At 42.6% G+C, this 16,352-nt stretch overlaps 1 protein-coding gene across 1 annotated transcript; it reads left to right on the forward strand.

Moving 5' to 3' along the window:
- Nucleotides 1-2,141: 2,141 nt before the first annotated feature.
- Nucleotides 2,142-14,472, forward strand: LOC106561503 (tripartite motif-containing protein 16). The gene is made up of 6 exons (XM_045688412.1): nt 2,142-2,753; nt 3,891-3,986; nt 12,447-12,680; nt 13,181-13,340; nt 13,466-13,525; nt 13,757-14,472. The coding sequence occupies exons 1-6, from the start codon at nt 2,157-2,159 to the stop codon at nt 14,269-14,271; spliced, it is 1,662 nt and encodes a 553-aa protein (XP_045544368.1). The 5' UTR covers nt 2,142-2,156; the 3' UTR covers nt 14,272-14,472.
- Nucleotides 14,473-16,352: the final 1,880 nt, after the last annotated feature.

Below are 16,352 nucleotides of genomic sequence, written 5' to 3' on the forward strand. Positions count from 1 at the left end.
CTCTGCTGAGACTGACCCTCAGTCTGCTGCTCTCACCCTCTGCTGAGACTGACCCTCAGTCTGCTGCTCTCACCCTCTGCTGAGACTGACCCTCAGTCTGCTGCTCTCTCCCTCCTCTGAGACTGACCCTCAGTCTGCTGCTCTCTCCCTCTGCTGAGACTGACCCTCAGTCTGCTGCTCTCTCCCTCTGCTGAGACGGACCCTCAGTCTGCTGCTGTCTCCCTCTGCTGAGACTGACCCTCAGTCTGCTACTCTCTCCCTCTGCTGAGACGGACCCCTAAGTCTGCTGCTCTAGAGACTGAGAGGTATAGAGACATACTGTCAAGGTGACAGGTATCCTAGTGGTTTAGAGACTGAGAGGTATAGAGACTTGTCACTCTAAGACAGTTTCATTTCATCTGGTTTCAGAAATAATGTATAGGATATGTTCATAACCCTGTCCACCTATAATATGTGGGGGGATCTGTGTGACTAAGAAGAGATACAAGAACTCTGATTGTAAAACGTCTCTTTTTAGTCCTAGATATGTCTAGGGTTACTGCTGAATGTAGTACCTCTAACCCTGATCCTAGGCCTAACAGTAATAACCACACTGTAATGTTAGAACACATGTGTGTATTATAAGGCATTATAAAGGTCAATAAAATAATTATAATATGTACTTCATAGAAACTGTTAACCTTTATATATTCTAACAACTCACATTTTGTTAGATGTATTCCATATTAAGGGTCCTAAACTAGCAACAAAAATATTTGTCTCCCTCTAGACCATGGGTGTCAAACTCTGGGGTAATTATATTTGGCCCGCGAGACAATACCAAATTACTACTAGAGCTGGCCCGCCGGTATTATACAGCGCATTCACCGCTAATACTACGAATCCCATAATGCTCTGCTGTTGTTTTCGCGCGCCAATCAGGACAGGACCCAGAAACGCCCTCTCCTCTCTGACAGTAGTCATAGCAACATAGACGCTACAACTGTCAGCGCGCTATCCCTTCCCAAAAATGGCGAAAAGAAAGGCAGAAAACAGGAGCTTTCTGGACAAGTGGGAGGCAGAATATCTGTTTACATATGTAAAAGACAAACCTGTTTGTCTTGTTTGTGGCGTCAACGTGGCTGTAAGTAAGGAGTACAACATTAGACGACACTATGAAACGAAACACCATGACAAATACAAGGACCTGGACATGACTCAAAGGAGCCAGAAAGTAGAGGAGATGAAAAGAAGTTTGGTTTCACAACAGAATATGTTCAAAAAAGCCACATCACAAAGTGAGGCTGCTGTAAAGGCTAGTTATATAGTGGCAGCAGAGATCGCAAAATCAGCCCGGCCCTTTAATGAGGGAGAGTTCGTGAAAAAGTGCATGATGAAAGTTTGTGACCTCGTATGCCCAGAGAAAAAGCAAGTATTTTCAAACGTGAGCCTGAGCAGGAACACAGTAGCTGATCGCACATGTGATCTTGTCACCAATCTGTATGACCAGCTGATGGAAAAGGGAAAAGATTTCGTTGCGTTCTCCCTCGCTGTGGATGAGAGCTGCGACGCATCTGATACTGCTCAGCTGTCAGTCTTCATCCGTGGAGTATTATCATTTTATTTGTAAAGTTATTAGCCAGTGGAAAAAGTTTATTTTGGTATTTAAATCAGAAGGCTGCAAATAGAAAAGAGGCATACGATTTTTATTTACATTTTATTTATTTAATAAATGAATGCCATTGATGTGTTTTTTCATTTGAAATTCGATTTTGCATGTCTCCACTATTAAATTATATATTGTATGGTAATAAGCGATGCTTGTTCCATATTCAATGTTAAAGCAAAACTTGTTTGGGTCCATATTAAAAGGTTCATTTGTTCAATGTTGGCCCGCGACTTTGTTTAGGTTTTACATTTTGGCCCACTGGGTATTTGAGTTTGACACCCCTGCTCTAGACGTTGTCTGCAGATCTCTCTCTCTCCCTCCCTGCACCCCTCCTTCCCTTGTTCCCTCCCTCTAACCCCTCCTTCCCTCTAACCCCTCCTTCCCTCTAACCCCAGCCATCTGGCAGAACAAGTAAATCCCTCCCCCTCCCACAAACTCTCTTCTGTGAAAACTAAACTGATCTGAGTCTCTGTGTCGTCTGTCTGTGTGAGAGTGAACAACCGTCCAAATGGCTCAGCAGGGAGTTCTGCTGGACCAGGACCAGTTCCGTTGTTCTGTCTGTCTGGATCTACTGAAGGAACCGGTCACCATCCCCTGTGGACACAGTTACTGTAGAAGCTGTATTGAGGGCTGCTGGGATCAGGATGTTCTGAAAGGGGTCTACAGCTGTCCTCAGTGCACAGAGACCTTCACTCCAAGGCCTAATCTGAGGAAAGATAACATGTTGGCTGAGATGGTGGAGAAACTGAGGAAGACAGGACTCCAGGCTGCTCCCCCTCCTGCTCTGTGCTGTGCTGGACCTGGAGATGTGGCGTGTGATGTCTGCACTGGGACCAGAAAGCGGAAAGCCCTCATGTCCTGTCTGCCGTGTCTGGCCTCTTACTGTGAGACTCACCTCCTATCTCACTATGAATCTCCTGCTTTGAAGAAGCACAAGCTGGTCAAAGCCACCGCACAACTACAGGAGAAGATCTGCTCTCATCATGACAAACTGCTGGAGGTTTACTGTCGTACCGATCAGCAGTGTATCTGTTATCAGTGTGTTATGGATGAACATAAAGGCCATGATACAGTGTCAGCTGCAGCAGAGAGGACTGAGAAACAGGTAAGACCAGAACAACTTGTTGGTGACTGTCTGATAAACAAAGAGTTAAAGATACAGTAGGAACTGAGGCTGTTTGAATATGAGACCATTCAAATGAAATGGATCCACAAATATGAACACAACCTTGAGTAAATAGATGTGTTATCCCAGATTATCCAAATGTATCACCATTTTCTAAAGTCTGTTAGGTTCTGAACAGACAGAGTGAAAACTCAAACCAAGTTTATTCACCCACTGGGTCATACAGCTGCAAAGACAATGTTTGATGACACAAGAACATATATTTATAACCTCATACTAGGCAGGGTCAATTGTTACACATCTAGACAGCCAATACATCTCTGTTGATAGGCAGGAACTGAATTGGTTCCTCTCACTGGTGAAGTCATGGCCCTGCCTGATGCTAAAACCTTTGTGGGTTTGGAAGTGTATGTGTGTGAGACAAGACTGTAGTAGGAGGGTCGATGGGGTGGGCCTCTCTGGCCCCCCTCCCAGAGGTTTCTTCTCACTTCGTCTGTTGACTTGAACTCAAGCCGAATTCCTGGCTCCTCCCTAGTTCTGCAGCTGGCCTGCCTTATCAGAGACTAACTAGACTGTTGAATTCCTGGCTCCTCTCTAGTTCTGCAGCTGGCCTGCCTTATCAGAGACTGAAACTAGTTGCCCTTTCCCTCCCTCGTTTGGAACATTGATATTCAACAATAACATATTTGAACAGAATTTTTCAGCACTTCCCCTTGTCTCTCTCAGTAACTTTCCAGACACCAAGTTCCTATCCACCCTTCATTGACCCCAACATATACATTCCTTATACATGTAAAGTCATAAATACGTTATAGTATGGTAACATGAATAAGTATATTTCTAGCTAGAATCCAACAAGTCAAACATCATTATCATTAGTTATCAAACATCATTATCATTCATTTTCAAACACCATTATCATTCGTTATCAAACACCCAATCAACTCCCTGTTAAAACTATAATCATTCACATGACTACATAATGATATAATTTCAGACAGACACTTCCTCAATATTTTGATCCTTATCTTCTATGGGTCCTATGTCACATTACTATACTATTGATCTACTGGACAAATAAAGCTTGATAGCTCATTGAAGAGTGATTCTCCACAGAGGCAGCTGGGGATGAGTCAGCAGAAGGTCCAGCAGAGATTCCAGGAGAGAGAGAAGGAGCTGAAGGAGCTCCAACAGGCTGTGGAGTCTTTCAAGGTGAGTATTGTTGACCAGAGGAGACACACCATTTCACTTCTCTCCTCCAGTCAGAGAGAGAGAGAGGGGCCCCTCTCCAATCCCACTGACCCCACTGTTGGGAACAGGCTGTCTGGACTCCTTTCAGAGATTTGACTGCTTAATGTAACTGACAGGATATGAACACAGGTCTACCGCGGGAGAAACCAACATATTGACCATTACACCAAGAGGACATTCCCTATTGGGCCGACACTGATTTAGAAGTCACAGGCGGGGCTACCTCATCACATAACCATGAGTAACCATGACTGACTCATGTCCCCTATACATTAACATGGAGCACTCTCTCTCTCTCAATTTAATTCAAAGGGCTTTATTGGCATGGGAATCATATGTTTACAAATGAACAGAAATGAACAGTAAACATTACACTCAAAAAAGTTTCAATGGAATAGAGACATTTCAAATGTTATAAATCAATTGGAAAACAGAGTTTTTTAGTGGTTTCACGGTGGGTGGGACTATCGATATTTGTTTGTGTTTCTTCTGACCGGAGAGAGTGGTCGCTACGTGTCACGCAACTTGGGTCAAGATCTGTTTCTTGTTTTGCTCTTAGGAACAGGGCACCATTGAAAGGAGTGATTTCTGGGGTAGCGTTAGTGTGGAGGTGGAGCAATTGAAGTTGAAGGCTCTTGGTGTTTGTGATGCCCGCCGTTTGGTGTGAAGCAGACCAGGTGGTGAGCGTGGTGAAACAGAGGAGTCACTGTCAGCATTTGAGTCTTTACCCGACAAAGTCATGTTGGGATATATCAGTTATCCTGTTAGAGTCTTTGTGTTGAATCCACTGAGCTGTTTCAGGTGCAACGTTTATGGTCATGTTGCAGCAGTTTGTAGGAGGGAGATTCCACGATGTGGGAAGTGTGCAGGAGGTCATGGGATAGAGGATTGTGTAGTTTCAGTGGATAAAGTTCTGTTTGTCAACTGTAGGGATGCCCATGCTGCTGGGGATCAGAAGTGTCTGGTGAGAGAGAGGCAGGTTGAGGTGGCTAGAGTCAGAGTAGTGCAGAAGGTGTCGTATGTTGAGGCAGTGAAGAAAGTAGAGGAGGATGGGTCAAGGGTGAGGAATCCTGAGGATCCCTGTGAGTAGTAGGTCTGTTCCAGCACAGAGAGATAGGCCAACGAGTGATGTATGCTAAAGTAAGGTTGGCTTCTTAAAGTTCAAAGCAATGGTTATCAACTGTACCTCAGAAATGGAACGTAAATCACAGACAATAGATGTTGTGGTGGCAGCTGCAGAGAAGTATTTGGTCATATGACATTTGACTTCAGAAGAGTTCCAGGGTGTGTTGAGTGGTGGTGTCCCGTCCTCCCAGGTCATTGGCATGGTGCAGGAGCAGATAGGGTCAAAGTAGTGGAATGGGGTAGTGGGTTTTTAATGACTGTAGGGTTAGTTGGCATGGTGTTACTTAGTATTATCATAATTTCCCCTTTTCACATTTTGTATCACAAAGTAAAATAGATTTATATTATAGTCCAGTTGGGGGCGATAATACAACATATTGGATGCCAACCGCCGTTAAACTCCAAAGAAGAAGAAACATTATATTATGTCTATGTACAGTGTTGTAACGATGTCTCTCTCTCTCATTCCATCACTTTCGTGGTAGTTGGTTGTGTGGGTCTCTGGTTATGAATGGGGTGCTGACAGACAATCGTTGATGGATATTTATAGAGCTCTGATCAGGACGACAATTGATTACGGGTGTATAGTTTATGGAACAGCAGCAAAGACTTAAGCTGGACAGAATCCAGTATATAGCTTTAAGGATATGTATTGGTGCATTTAAATCAACATCTGTATGTGTCTTACTAGTGGAGGCAGGTGAGATGCCTTTGGGTATACGGCATAATAAATTGTCATTATCTTATTGGGTTGCAAGGCTGTGAGGTTGAGCATCCCACTGCTACTGTTCTAGATGACTGTTATGAATATACTAGTAGACAAGACAGTGGTTTTGGTTGGACAGTTGTAGGTATCAATGTTATTATGGAGAAATGAGAGAATGGGTGTAGTAGTGAGATTCTGCTGGGTCCCAGCACATTCAGGTGTGGAAGGGAATGAAATTGTAGACCAGTTATCTAAAAGAGCTTTACTACAAGATATAATATATATTAATGTTCCACTGGGTAGAGGTGAGGACAAATGTAAGATCAGAGACATTTTGATAGATGTGTGGCAGAAGAGATGGGGACTCTGGGCACAAGGGCACATTTATATGTCCTCTAAAGGTCGGTGGACCAAGGTTCAAAGGTCAGATTAGGAAGGAAGAGGTGGTGTTTAATCGATTGTGCCTAGGACATTGTACATTGAACTGGTCCTTACATCTGGTTGGCAGCATGTGAATGGTTTGTGTCTAGAGGGTATTGTCAATGAAACGGTGGACCATGTGTTGTTATATTGTTGTAAGGATGTTGAAGAGAGGGAAAGATTGAAGGGTAGGGTCATTGAGGTTGGATGGGGTTGGGGGGGGGGTTGGAAGGGATTTGGGGGATGGGGGAGGGTCTATTAGAAGTTAGTAGGACTCTTTTTTATTTTCTCAGAAGTACTGAGTTAGGTAGGAGGATTTAGAAATAGTGTAAACCGTGATTGAACACACTCCAGCACAGTAGGTGGCGCCATGCACCTTTAACGTTGGTTTGCGGGCCGCCATTATATCATAAAAGAAGAAGGTGTTGTGTGAGGGTTTTGTGGTTCCTGAGGAGGGCTACTATTCTTTTTGCGTATTTTCCAAATGTATTTTGTAGTTGTTAAGGGTTTATATATTAGTTTCCACTGTTTATCGGTTAGAGTTGAGGGGGGAGTAGGGTAGTTTGTTTGGGAGGTGTGATGTCCTCAACCGAGTGGAGAAGAAACGCTGTCTCTTCAGGTGCATTCTGGAGAATGGTGTGGAGGAATTATTGATCATGGTCGGTGAACAGGTGGGAGAGGAACATATACACTCTGTATCCAGAATGAATAAGACGGTGGTTGTGGTAATGTAAAAGGTGAGTCTTGTTGCCTGGCTAGTTACCAGTATGATTTATGTGAGGGGGGTGTTGGTGCTGATTTCGACAAGAGTAGTGGTGTCTAATCTGCCTCCATTTATTACGACCGAACAGATCCGTAAAGAGTTGGTTCGTTTTGGTCAATTTACAAGTGGCTTTCGTTTCGTGGCTCTCGGCTGGGTGTCTCTTTTCGTAGACTAGTGTTTGTTTCTTAACTAAATTCAAGGTTAAACAGGGGAGGGGTGGTACACAGGGTTTGTTTAGGGCAGACAAGCGCGACCAGCCAGCAGCGGGGGCTAGGACTAGGCTGGACACTACATTTTTAACCAAATTTACTGATAAAACTCGTTCATTGCATCCGCCAAGGAGCCCAGATATATAATATTACCATATGTCGCAGCTGTTTGGCGTAGTTTTGAAGTAAACGCGAAAAAGCGGGGCGTATTTTAGTTCATGTTTCACCCTTCCAGCTCCTATTAGTTGTATTGAAAAAACAGGTCTTATTTTAGGTCATGTTTCACCCTTCCAGCTCCTATTAGTTGTATTGAAAAAACAGGTCTTATTTTAGGTCATGTTTCACCCTGCCAGCTCCTATTAGTTGTATTGAACAAACAGGTCTTATTTTAGGTCATGTTTCTCCCTGCCAGCTCCTATTAGTTGTATTGAAAAAACAGGCCTTATTTTAGGTCATGTTTCACCCTGCCAGCTCCTATTAGTTGTATTGAAAAAAACAGGTCTTATTTTAGGACATGTTTCACCCTGCCAGCTCCTATTAGTTGTATTGAAAAAAACAGGTCTTATTTTAGGACATGTTTCACCCTGCCAGCTCCTATTAATTGTATTGAAAAAACAGGTCTTATTTTAGGTCATGTTTCACCCTGCCGGCTCCTATTAGTTGTATTGAAAAAACAGGTCTTATTTTAGGTCATGTTTCACCCTGCCAGCTCCTATTAGTTGTATTGAAAAAAACGGTCTTATTTTAGGTCATGTTTCACCCTGCCAACTCCTATTAGTTGTATTGAACACTGTCACAAGTGCTGTACAGAAACTCTAACTGTAGGTATAACCTATTTTAGCCTGAACCCTAATTCTAGGGTTGGGTGGCCTACAACTATTTTAGTAATAATATTATTTTAGTAAATACCATTTTAGTACTAAATAGCATTTATTATTTTTTAAATAAAACCTATGTAAGCATTTGCTTTTTATTAGTTATTTTATTATATTTATTATTGCAAGGCAGAACACTTGATAAACAGGACTCATTTGTTTTATATGTTAAATGTGGTTTGAACTGGGTGACATAGTAACCTCTATGTGAAAGTCCAGCAATTGGCGTGGGATAGGTGGGGCAGGTTTGAGACTGATCTCTCGAATTAAATACACTTTATTTCTCAGCTGCCTCACTAATGTCTTTAAGTGAATTAATAACTTTTAATTGGTAAATATTTCCAATAGATGGCAGCATAAGACCACGAAGCATCAGTTATAGGCTACAAGTAGCAATAAGATTGACATAAAATAGCATGCAACCAAAGACTACAGTGAGGGAAAAAATAATTTAATCCCCTGCTGATTTTGTACGTTTGCCCACTGACAAAGAAATGATCCGTCTATAATTTTAATGGTAGGTTTATTTGAATAGTGAGAGACAGAATAACAACAAAACAATCCAGAAAAACTCATGTCAAAAATGTTATAAATTAATTTGAATTTTAATGAGGTAAATAAGTATTGGACCCCCTCTCAATCAGAAAGATTTCTGGCTCCCAGGTGTCTTTTATACAGGTAACGAGCTGAGATTAGGAGCACACTCTTAAAGGGAGTGCTCCTAACCGCAGCTTGTTACCTGTAAAAAAGACACCTGTCCACAGAAGCAATCAATCAATCAGATTCCAAACTCTCCACCATGGCCAAGACCAAAGAGCTCTCCAAGGATGTCAGGGACAAGATTGTAGACCTACACAAGGCTGGAATGGGCTACAAGACCATCGCCAAGCAGCTTGCTGAGAAGGTGACAACAGTTGGTGCGATTATTCGCAAATGGAAGAAACACAAAAGAACTGTCAATCTCCCTCGGCCTGGGGCTCCATGCAAGATCACACCTCGTGGAGTTGCAATGATCATGAGAACGGTGAGGAATCAGCCCAGAACTACACGGGAGGATCTTGTCAATGATCTCAAGGCAGCTGGGACCATAGTCACCAAGAAAACAATTGGTAACACACTACACCATGAAGGACTGAAATCCTGCAGCGCCCGCAAGGTCCCCCTGCTCAATTTAGAACATATACATGCCGGTCTGAAGTTTGCCAATGAACATCTGAATGATTCAGAGGACAACTGGGTGAAAGTGTTGTGGTCAGATGAGACCAAAATTGAGCTCTTTGGCATCAACTCAACTCGCCCTGTTTGAAGGAGGAGGAATGCTGCCTATGACCCCAAGAACACCATCCCCACCGTCAGACATGGAGGTGGAAACATTATGCTTTGGGGGTGTTTTTCTGCTAAGGGGACAGGACAACTTCACTGCATCAAAGGGACGATGGACGGTGCCATGTACCTTCAAATCTTGGGTGAGAACCTCCTTCCCTCAGCCAGGGCAATGAAAATGGGTCGTGGATGGGTATTCCACCATGACAATGACCAAAAACATATGGCCAAGGCAACAAAGGAGTGGCTCAAGAAGAAGCACATTAAGGTCCTGGAGTGACCTAGCCAGTCTCCAGACCTTAATCCCATAGAAAATCAATGGAGGGAGCTGAAGGTTCGAGTTGCCAAACGTCAGCCTCGAAACCTTAATGACTTGGAGAAGATCTGCAAAGAGGAGTGGGACAAAATCCCTCCTGAGATGTGTGCAAACCTGGTGGCCAACTACAAGAAACATCTGACCTCTGTGATTGCCAACAAGGGTTTTGCCAACAAGTACTAAGTCATGTTTTGCAGAGGGGTCAAATACTTATTTCCCTCATTAAAATGCAAATCATTTTATAACATTTTTGACATGTGTTTTTCTGGATTTTTTTGTTGTTATTCTGTCTCTCACTGTTCAAATAAACCTACCATTACAATTATAGACTGATCATTTCTTTGTCAGTGGGCAAACGTACAAAATCAGCAGGGGATCAAATACTTTTTTCCCTCACTGTATATGTCCCATGATTTTCTAAAATGGTCAATCATGACTTTAGTTAGCTATATACAGTATCTCTTGTTAGTCCTGTGTTGCTTTTGGGAGATCAAAACAATATTAACTATAGCAGGTATTGAACCCTGGTCAAATAACCACTAGTCAGATGTGCTGACCTCAACCCTAGTAAACATGCATTATAACATCATGTTAATATGTCATATTGGGAGTAAACAGCCTCGGAATAGAATAGACGATGCATCTTCCAGCCCGACAATAAATGACATCATGCAGCCCTCACGGTTAGTAAATGTACCTCAACATGCCCCTCTCTTGTGGGAGAAGGCAGAGTGCTCGCTGCTCGCAGACGGAACAAGCTTTTGGAGGGGCTTGTTGAGTTGGATACTTGTACTTGACCTAAACTAATCTGAACTGTCTTATGCTGCCATCTATTGGAATTATTTAGCAACTGCAGCAGTACTGAATACAGTGGATATTCTTACTAAAGTAGTAATTACTCAGAATTGCAAAATATAGTGTTATAGTTCATTTTATCACTAACAACCATAAAATATCCATCTATAGCATAATAAAACTGACATAAACCAAAAACATCATACATTTAGTTAAATATATATAAATATATATATGTAAATGGTGGACATTATCTGCCAAAGTAAAACCCCCTTAACATATAAACACAGACACTGGACACAGACACTGAAAATGAGCTTTTTTAATATAAATCTGGTAGCTCTCAAAAGAGCCTTTGCTTTGCTGAACAGTTTTCAGGAGAGTCTGTCTGTGAATAATGAAAAGTTAATGCCACGCTTTTTATATTTTAAATGTAACCCTTATTTAACTAGGCAAGTCAGTTAAGAACAAATTCTTATTTACAATGATGGCCTACCAGGGAACAGTAGGTTAACTGCCTTGTTCAGGGGCAGAACGACATATTTTTACCTTGTCAGCTCGGGGATTCAATCCAGCAACCTTTCGGTAACTGGCCAAACACTCTAACCACTAGACTACCTGCTGCCCGGTCTAAAGCTCTTACCACTAGACTACCTGCTGCCCGGCCCAATGCTCTAACCACTAGGCTTCCTGCTGCCTGGTCAAACGCTCTAACCACTAGGCTACCTGTTGCCCTTTCACAGAGGTCTAGTTCACGTTTACATGTGAGTCATTTAGCAGACACTCTTATCCAGAGCCACTAGGGTTAAGAGCCCAAATCTGCCTAAAAAAAAGCGATTTACAGATTTTTCACCTAGTCTGCTCGGGGATTGGAACCAGCCACCTTTCAGTTACTGCCCAACGTTCTTAACCACTAGATTACAAACCACTAAATGTTAAACACAAAGTCAAATGGTCGTAGATAAATGGTAAGCTGGTTAATTAAAAGACTGCTGTTATAACTTTCAGACTGCCATTGTTTTGGGGAAATAGGGACATGTTTATTTCTCCAATTATCTGCAATAGATGTATTTATTTTAATGGTTTGAAGTTCTACACCATTTTAATCAGGATAACCTATTATTTCTAATGATGTAAGTTTGAGTAGCTTAGTTATGGATTTTCTGTTTATTTCACTAAATATCTCACAATGTGTAAATTTAGATGTTTTCATGTCGGACACCATTTTAATCAGGAGAATCTCCTCTTTCTAATGACATAAGGTTGGGCAGCGTCCTCTGCTGTCATCGATCACTAGACCAGAAATAGTCAGAAGTTGCCCGTTTTTTCCTACTTCCTGGTAACGCAGACATAAACACACTTGGTACAATCGAGGTGCGGGTGTTTACTTTCTACACCAGTTGTTATTTTTCAGTTTGGTCCTAAGAACAGGTTTTAGTGGTCAAATAAGAAGGTAGACATTTTTTGGTGCCATTTAGGGGAAATGGAATTCTAAGGATCATTCCAGTCAGAAGAGGCTCTGTGAAGGTTCGTTTCAATTCATTTGCTATGGCCTCGCTAGTGTTCCAGCTCAGACAACGTTCTTTGGCCGTTTTGACTCGTTCTATTGTCCAGCCTACTAGGACTCAGGGGGCAGAGGCTGGGTCTAGCTCTGCTACGGGGCAGGCTACTAGAGGGGGTACCAGGAGGGAGGAGAGTAGAGCAGGGCCAAGCGGTGTTCTGTACCTGCCTGTCCAGGAGGGGGGGACAAGGCCTGGTGGACATGGAGAGCAGGGTGGCAGCATTCTGACTCAATGAGGTGCAGAGGCTACTGTACCTACTGTCTCTCTCTCTGTCTCTCTCTCTCTCTCTCTCTCTCTGTCTCTCTGTCTCTCTCTCTCTCTTAACAGCGCTCTGCACAGGCAGCAGTGGAGGACAGTGATCAGATCTTTACTGAGCTGATCCGCTCCATTGAGAGAAGGAGCTCTGAGGTGAAGGAGCTGATCAGAGCCCAAGAGAAGGCTCAAGTGAGTCAAGCTAAAGGACTCCTGGAGCAACTGAAGCAGGAGATAGCTGAGCTGAGGAAGAGAAGCACTGAGCTGGAGCAGCTCTCACACACAGAGGATCACATCCATTTCCTCCAGGTAACTAAACTGCCTTGTTACATGTGATATGAAATTAACTTAACGTGAAACTATTCATCTCAATCATTATGTTGTCCTCTCACTCTCTCTCTCTCTCTCCCTGTCCGTCCCTCTCTCTCTCTGTCCGTCCCTCTCTCTCGCTCTGTCCCTCTCTCTCTGTCTCTCTCTCTGACTCTCTCTCTCTGTCTCTCTCTCTGTCTCTCTCTCTCTCTCTCTCTGTCTCTCTCTCTCGCTCGCTCTGTCCCTCTCTCTCTGTCTCTCTCTCCCTCTCTCCCTCTTAATCTCTCTCTGTCCTTCTCCCTCTCTCTCACTCTCTCTCTCTCTATCTCTCTGTCCCTCTCTCTCTCTCTGTCCCTCTCTCTCTCTCGCTCTCTCTCTGTACCTCTCCCTCTCTGTTTCTCTCTCTGTCCCTCTCTCTCTCTCTCTCTCTCTGCCCCTCTCGCTCTCTCTTTCCCCCTGTCTCTCTCTCTCTCTTTCTCTCTCTCTCTTTCTCTCTCCAGAGTTATCAGTCTCTCTCCAGTATCAGTGTATCTTCAGACTTACCCAGAATTGTTGTCCGTCCTCTTCAGTACTTTGGAGATGTGAGTAAGACTGTGTCTGAACTGAGAGTGAAACTAGAAGACTTCCTTAAAAGAGAATGGACCAAGATCTCCACTACAGGTGTGTTGAAAACAATAATAACATCAACTTTAGACCATTGAAAGTTCCCTACTAGTCATATACATGTGGAATATGGTATGATGATAACATTCCCTCTCTCTGTCAATGTGTTTGTGTGTCTGTAGTGAATTTAGTGGATGTTGTACTGCCTCCAGAGCCCAAGAACAGAGAACAGTTGTTACAATGTGAGTCTCTTTATTGTGAAGTAACTAACGGTCTCTTTTTACTGACACTCCTAACAATCCCTCTAGAAATATATAGCAATAGTAGATCTAATCAAAGACTGGGTATCTATCTGACTCCTCATATTTCTCTGATTTGATCTCTGCTGTGCTCTAATCAAAGACAGGGTAGACACAGTATCTGACTTAACTTATTGTTCTGACTCCCCTCATTGGTCTCTGCTCTTCTCCCAGATTCCTGTCAGCTCAGACTGGACCCAAACACAGCATACACACTCCTCTCTTTGTCTAAAGGGAACAGAAAGGTGACCTATACAAGCCAAGTCCAACCATATCCTGACCATCCAGACAGATTCACTAACCATTACCAGGTTCTGTGTAGAAAGGGTCTGTCTGGACGCTGTTACTGGGAGGTGGAGTGGAGTGGGGAGTTGGTTGTTACAGCAGTCTCATATAAAGACATCAGCAGAACAGAGAGAGGTAATATATTTGGACACAATAACAAGTCTTGGAGTTTACAGTGCTGTAGTGATGGTTATTGTTTCATACACAATAATGTTGTGACTAAAGTATCAGGCCCTCAGTCCTCCAGAGTAGGAGTGTACCTGGATCACAAGGCAGGTACTCTGTCCTTCTACAGTGTCTCTGACACAATGACCCTCCTCCACAGAGTCCAGACCACATTCACTCAGCCCCTCTATCCTGGGTTTAGTCTCTTTTATAGTACTGCTAAGCTGGTTAAACTGTAGTTGGGTCCACATAGATACTAGTCATGCTGGTGTAGTCTATAGCTGAGCTGGTTAAACTGTAGTAGGGTCCACATAGATACTAGTCATGCTGGTGTAGTCTATAGCTGAGCTGGTTAAACTGTAGTAGGGTCCACATAGATACTAGTCATGCTGGTGTAGTCTATAGCTGAGCTGGTTAAACTGTAGTAGGGTCCACATAGATACTAGTCATGCTGGTGTAGTCTATAGTGAGCTGGTTAAACTGTAGTAGGGTCCACATAGATACTAGTCATGCTGGTGTAGTCTATAGCTGAGCTGGTTAAACTGTAGTGGGTCCAATAGATACTAGTATGTGAACTGTAGTTGGGTCCACATAGATACTAGTCATGCTGGTGTAGTCTATAGCTGAGCTGGTTAAACTGTAGTAGGGTCCACATAGATACTAGTCATGCTGGTGTAGTCTATAGCTGAGCTGGTTAAACTGTAGTAGGGTCCACATAGATACTAGTCATGCTGGTGGTGATGGTCCCCAGATGTGATGATTCATTGTACTCTGTTTTATCTACAATGATTTAACTGATTTGATCTTCAGATGTTCTGTATCAAAATTCAATACTTTCACTTTGATATTAAGAGATTTAAGATATTCATATATGATATAATACAATGTTTTAATCTTGTACATTTCCATGAATGACGATGTATGGTGTTGATGTATATTGGTTGTCATTCAGAACCATTGATATGTTTTCTCAGTTGGTTCTCTGTCTCTATGTAATTCTCCTCAGTATCATTGATCAGCTTGTAGGCTCGGCCCTAATTGATGTGTTCTCTGTCACCTGGAGCTGCATGGAAAATGGTCCAGGAACAAAATGACAATTCAGGACTAGTCAGCCCACTACAAGCTGGAATCACTTACTTTCTACTAAAGTATATGGTCTGGTTTCCCAGACACAGATTAATCCTAGTCCTGGACTAAAAATCATGTTCAATGTAGATGTCCAGGAAACCGGCCCTAAATGTGTCATCTTTCATCCTCCCATACTGCTCAGTCCAGCAACATTAAACCTGTCCAGCAGGTGGTGTTATTGACCAAACAATAAAACCAGCAGATATCTTGACTTGCCACTCAGTATATCAGTAATGTTCAGAATAGTACTTTAATATCATTGGAGATTGATGGTCTTTTTAATCCACTATCCAGAGTCAGGAACAGATGAAGTTAGGTCTGCTACTGTTCAGTGATTAAATATGATTTATGGTGATGGGAAATAAAAAATACAACACTAAACTTCATCTAGTAATAGTTTTCCTTTGTTATTTATTCCAAGGTGTGTTTTTAACTTGTAAATGGATTGTGTGGAGGTGAGCTAGTGGTGTGGCTGATAGAATAGAATGAAAAGGGAGGAGGGGAGGAAGAGGGGAGGAGTGAAGGGCTGTTCAAGAAACCAGATGAGGAAGAGAAAGATGTTCAAGGGAATGACTGTCTCTGTTCCAAATGGTTCCCATATTCCCTACGTTATGAAACATTTGATCCAAAGATGAAGGCTGAGACTATTTAACTGTATAATAGAACAATCCTTAATACAAGCAGCTGCAGGGAGATCTACCTCTGATTTCACAGGGAGAACTAGAAGAGTAAATGGTTCCATGTCTCTGATATAGTGGGAGGTGATGATACAATCATATTGTTACACAACAGTTGTTTATACAGCAACAGTTCCAGAACACTATGGCCTTGTATCAGGGTGCAGACATAACAGGAGTCTATGAGAGGCAGAACATCACAGTCCAACACAGAACATGTCCCTTGAAGTTACAACAGCCCACCCCAAATTACAGTGGGGGAAAAAGTATTTGATCCTATGCTGATTTTGTATGTTTGCCCACTGATAAAGAAAGGATCAGTCTATAATTTTAATGGTAGGTTTATTTGAACAGTGAGAGACAGAATAACAACAAAAATATCCAGAAAACGCATGTCAAAAATGTTATAAATTGATTTGCATTTTCATGAGGGAAATACGTATTTGACCCCCTCTCAATCAGAAAGATTTCTGGCTCCCAGGTGTCTTTTATACAGGTAATGAGCTGAGATTAGG

This window comes from Salmo salar, chromosome ssa10 (genome assembly GCF_905237065.1).
Source record: "Salmo salar chromosome ssa10, Ssal_v3.1, whole genome shotgun sequence".
NCBI classification, from domain to species: Eukaryota; Metazoa; Chordata; class Actinopteri; order Salmoniformes; family Salmonidae; genus Salmo; species Salmo salar.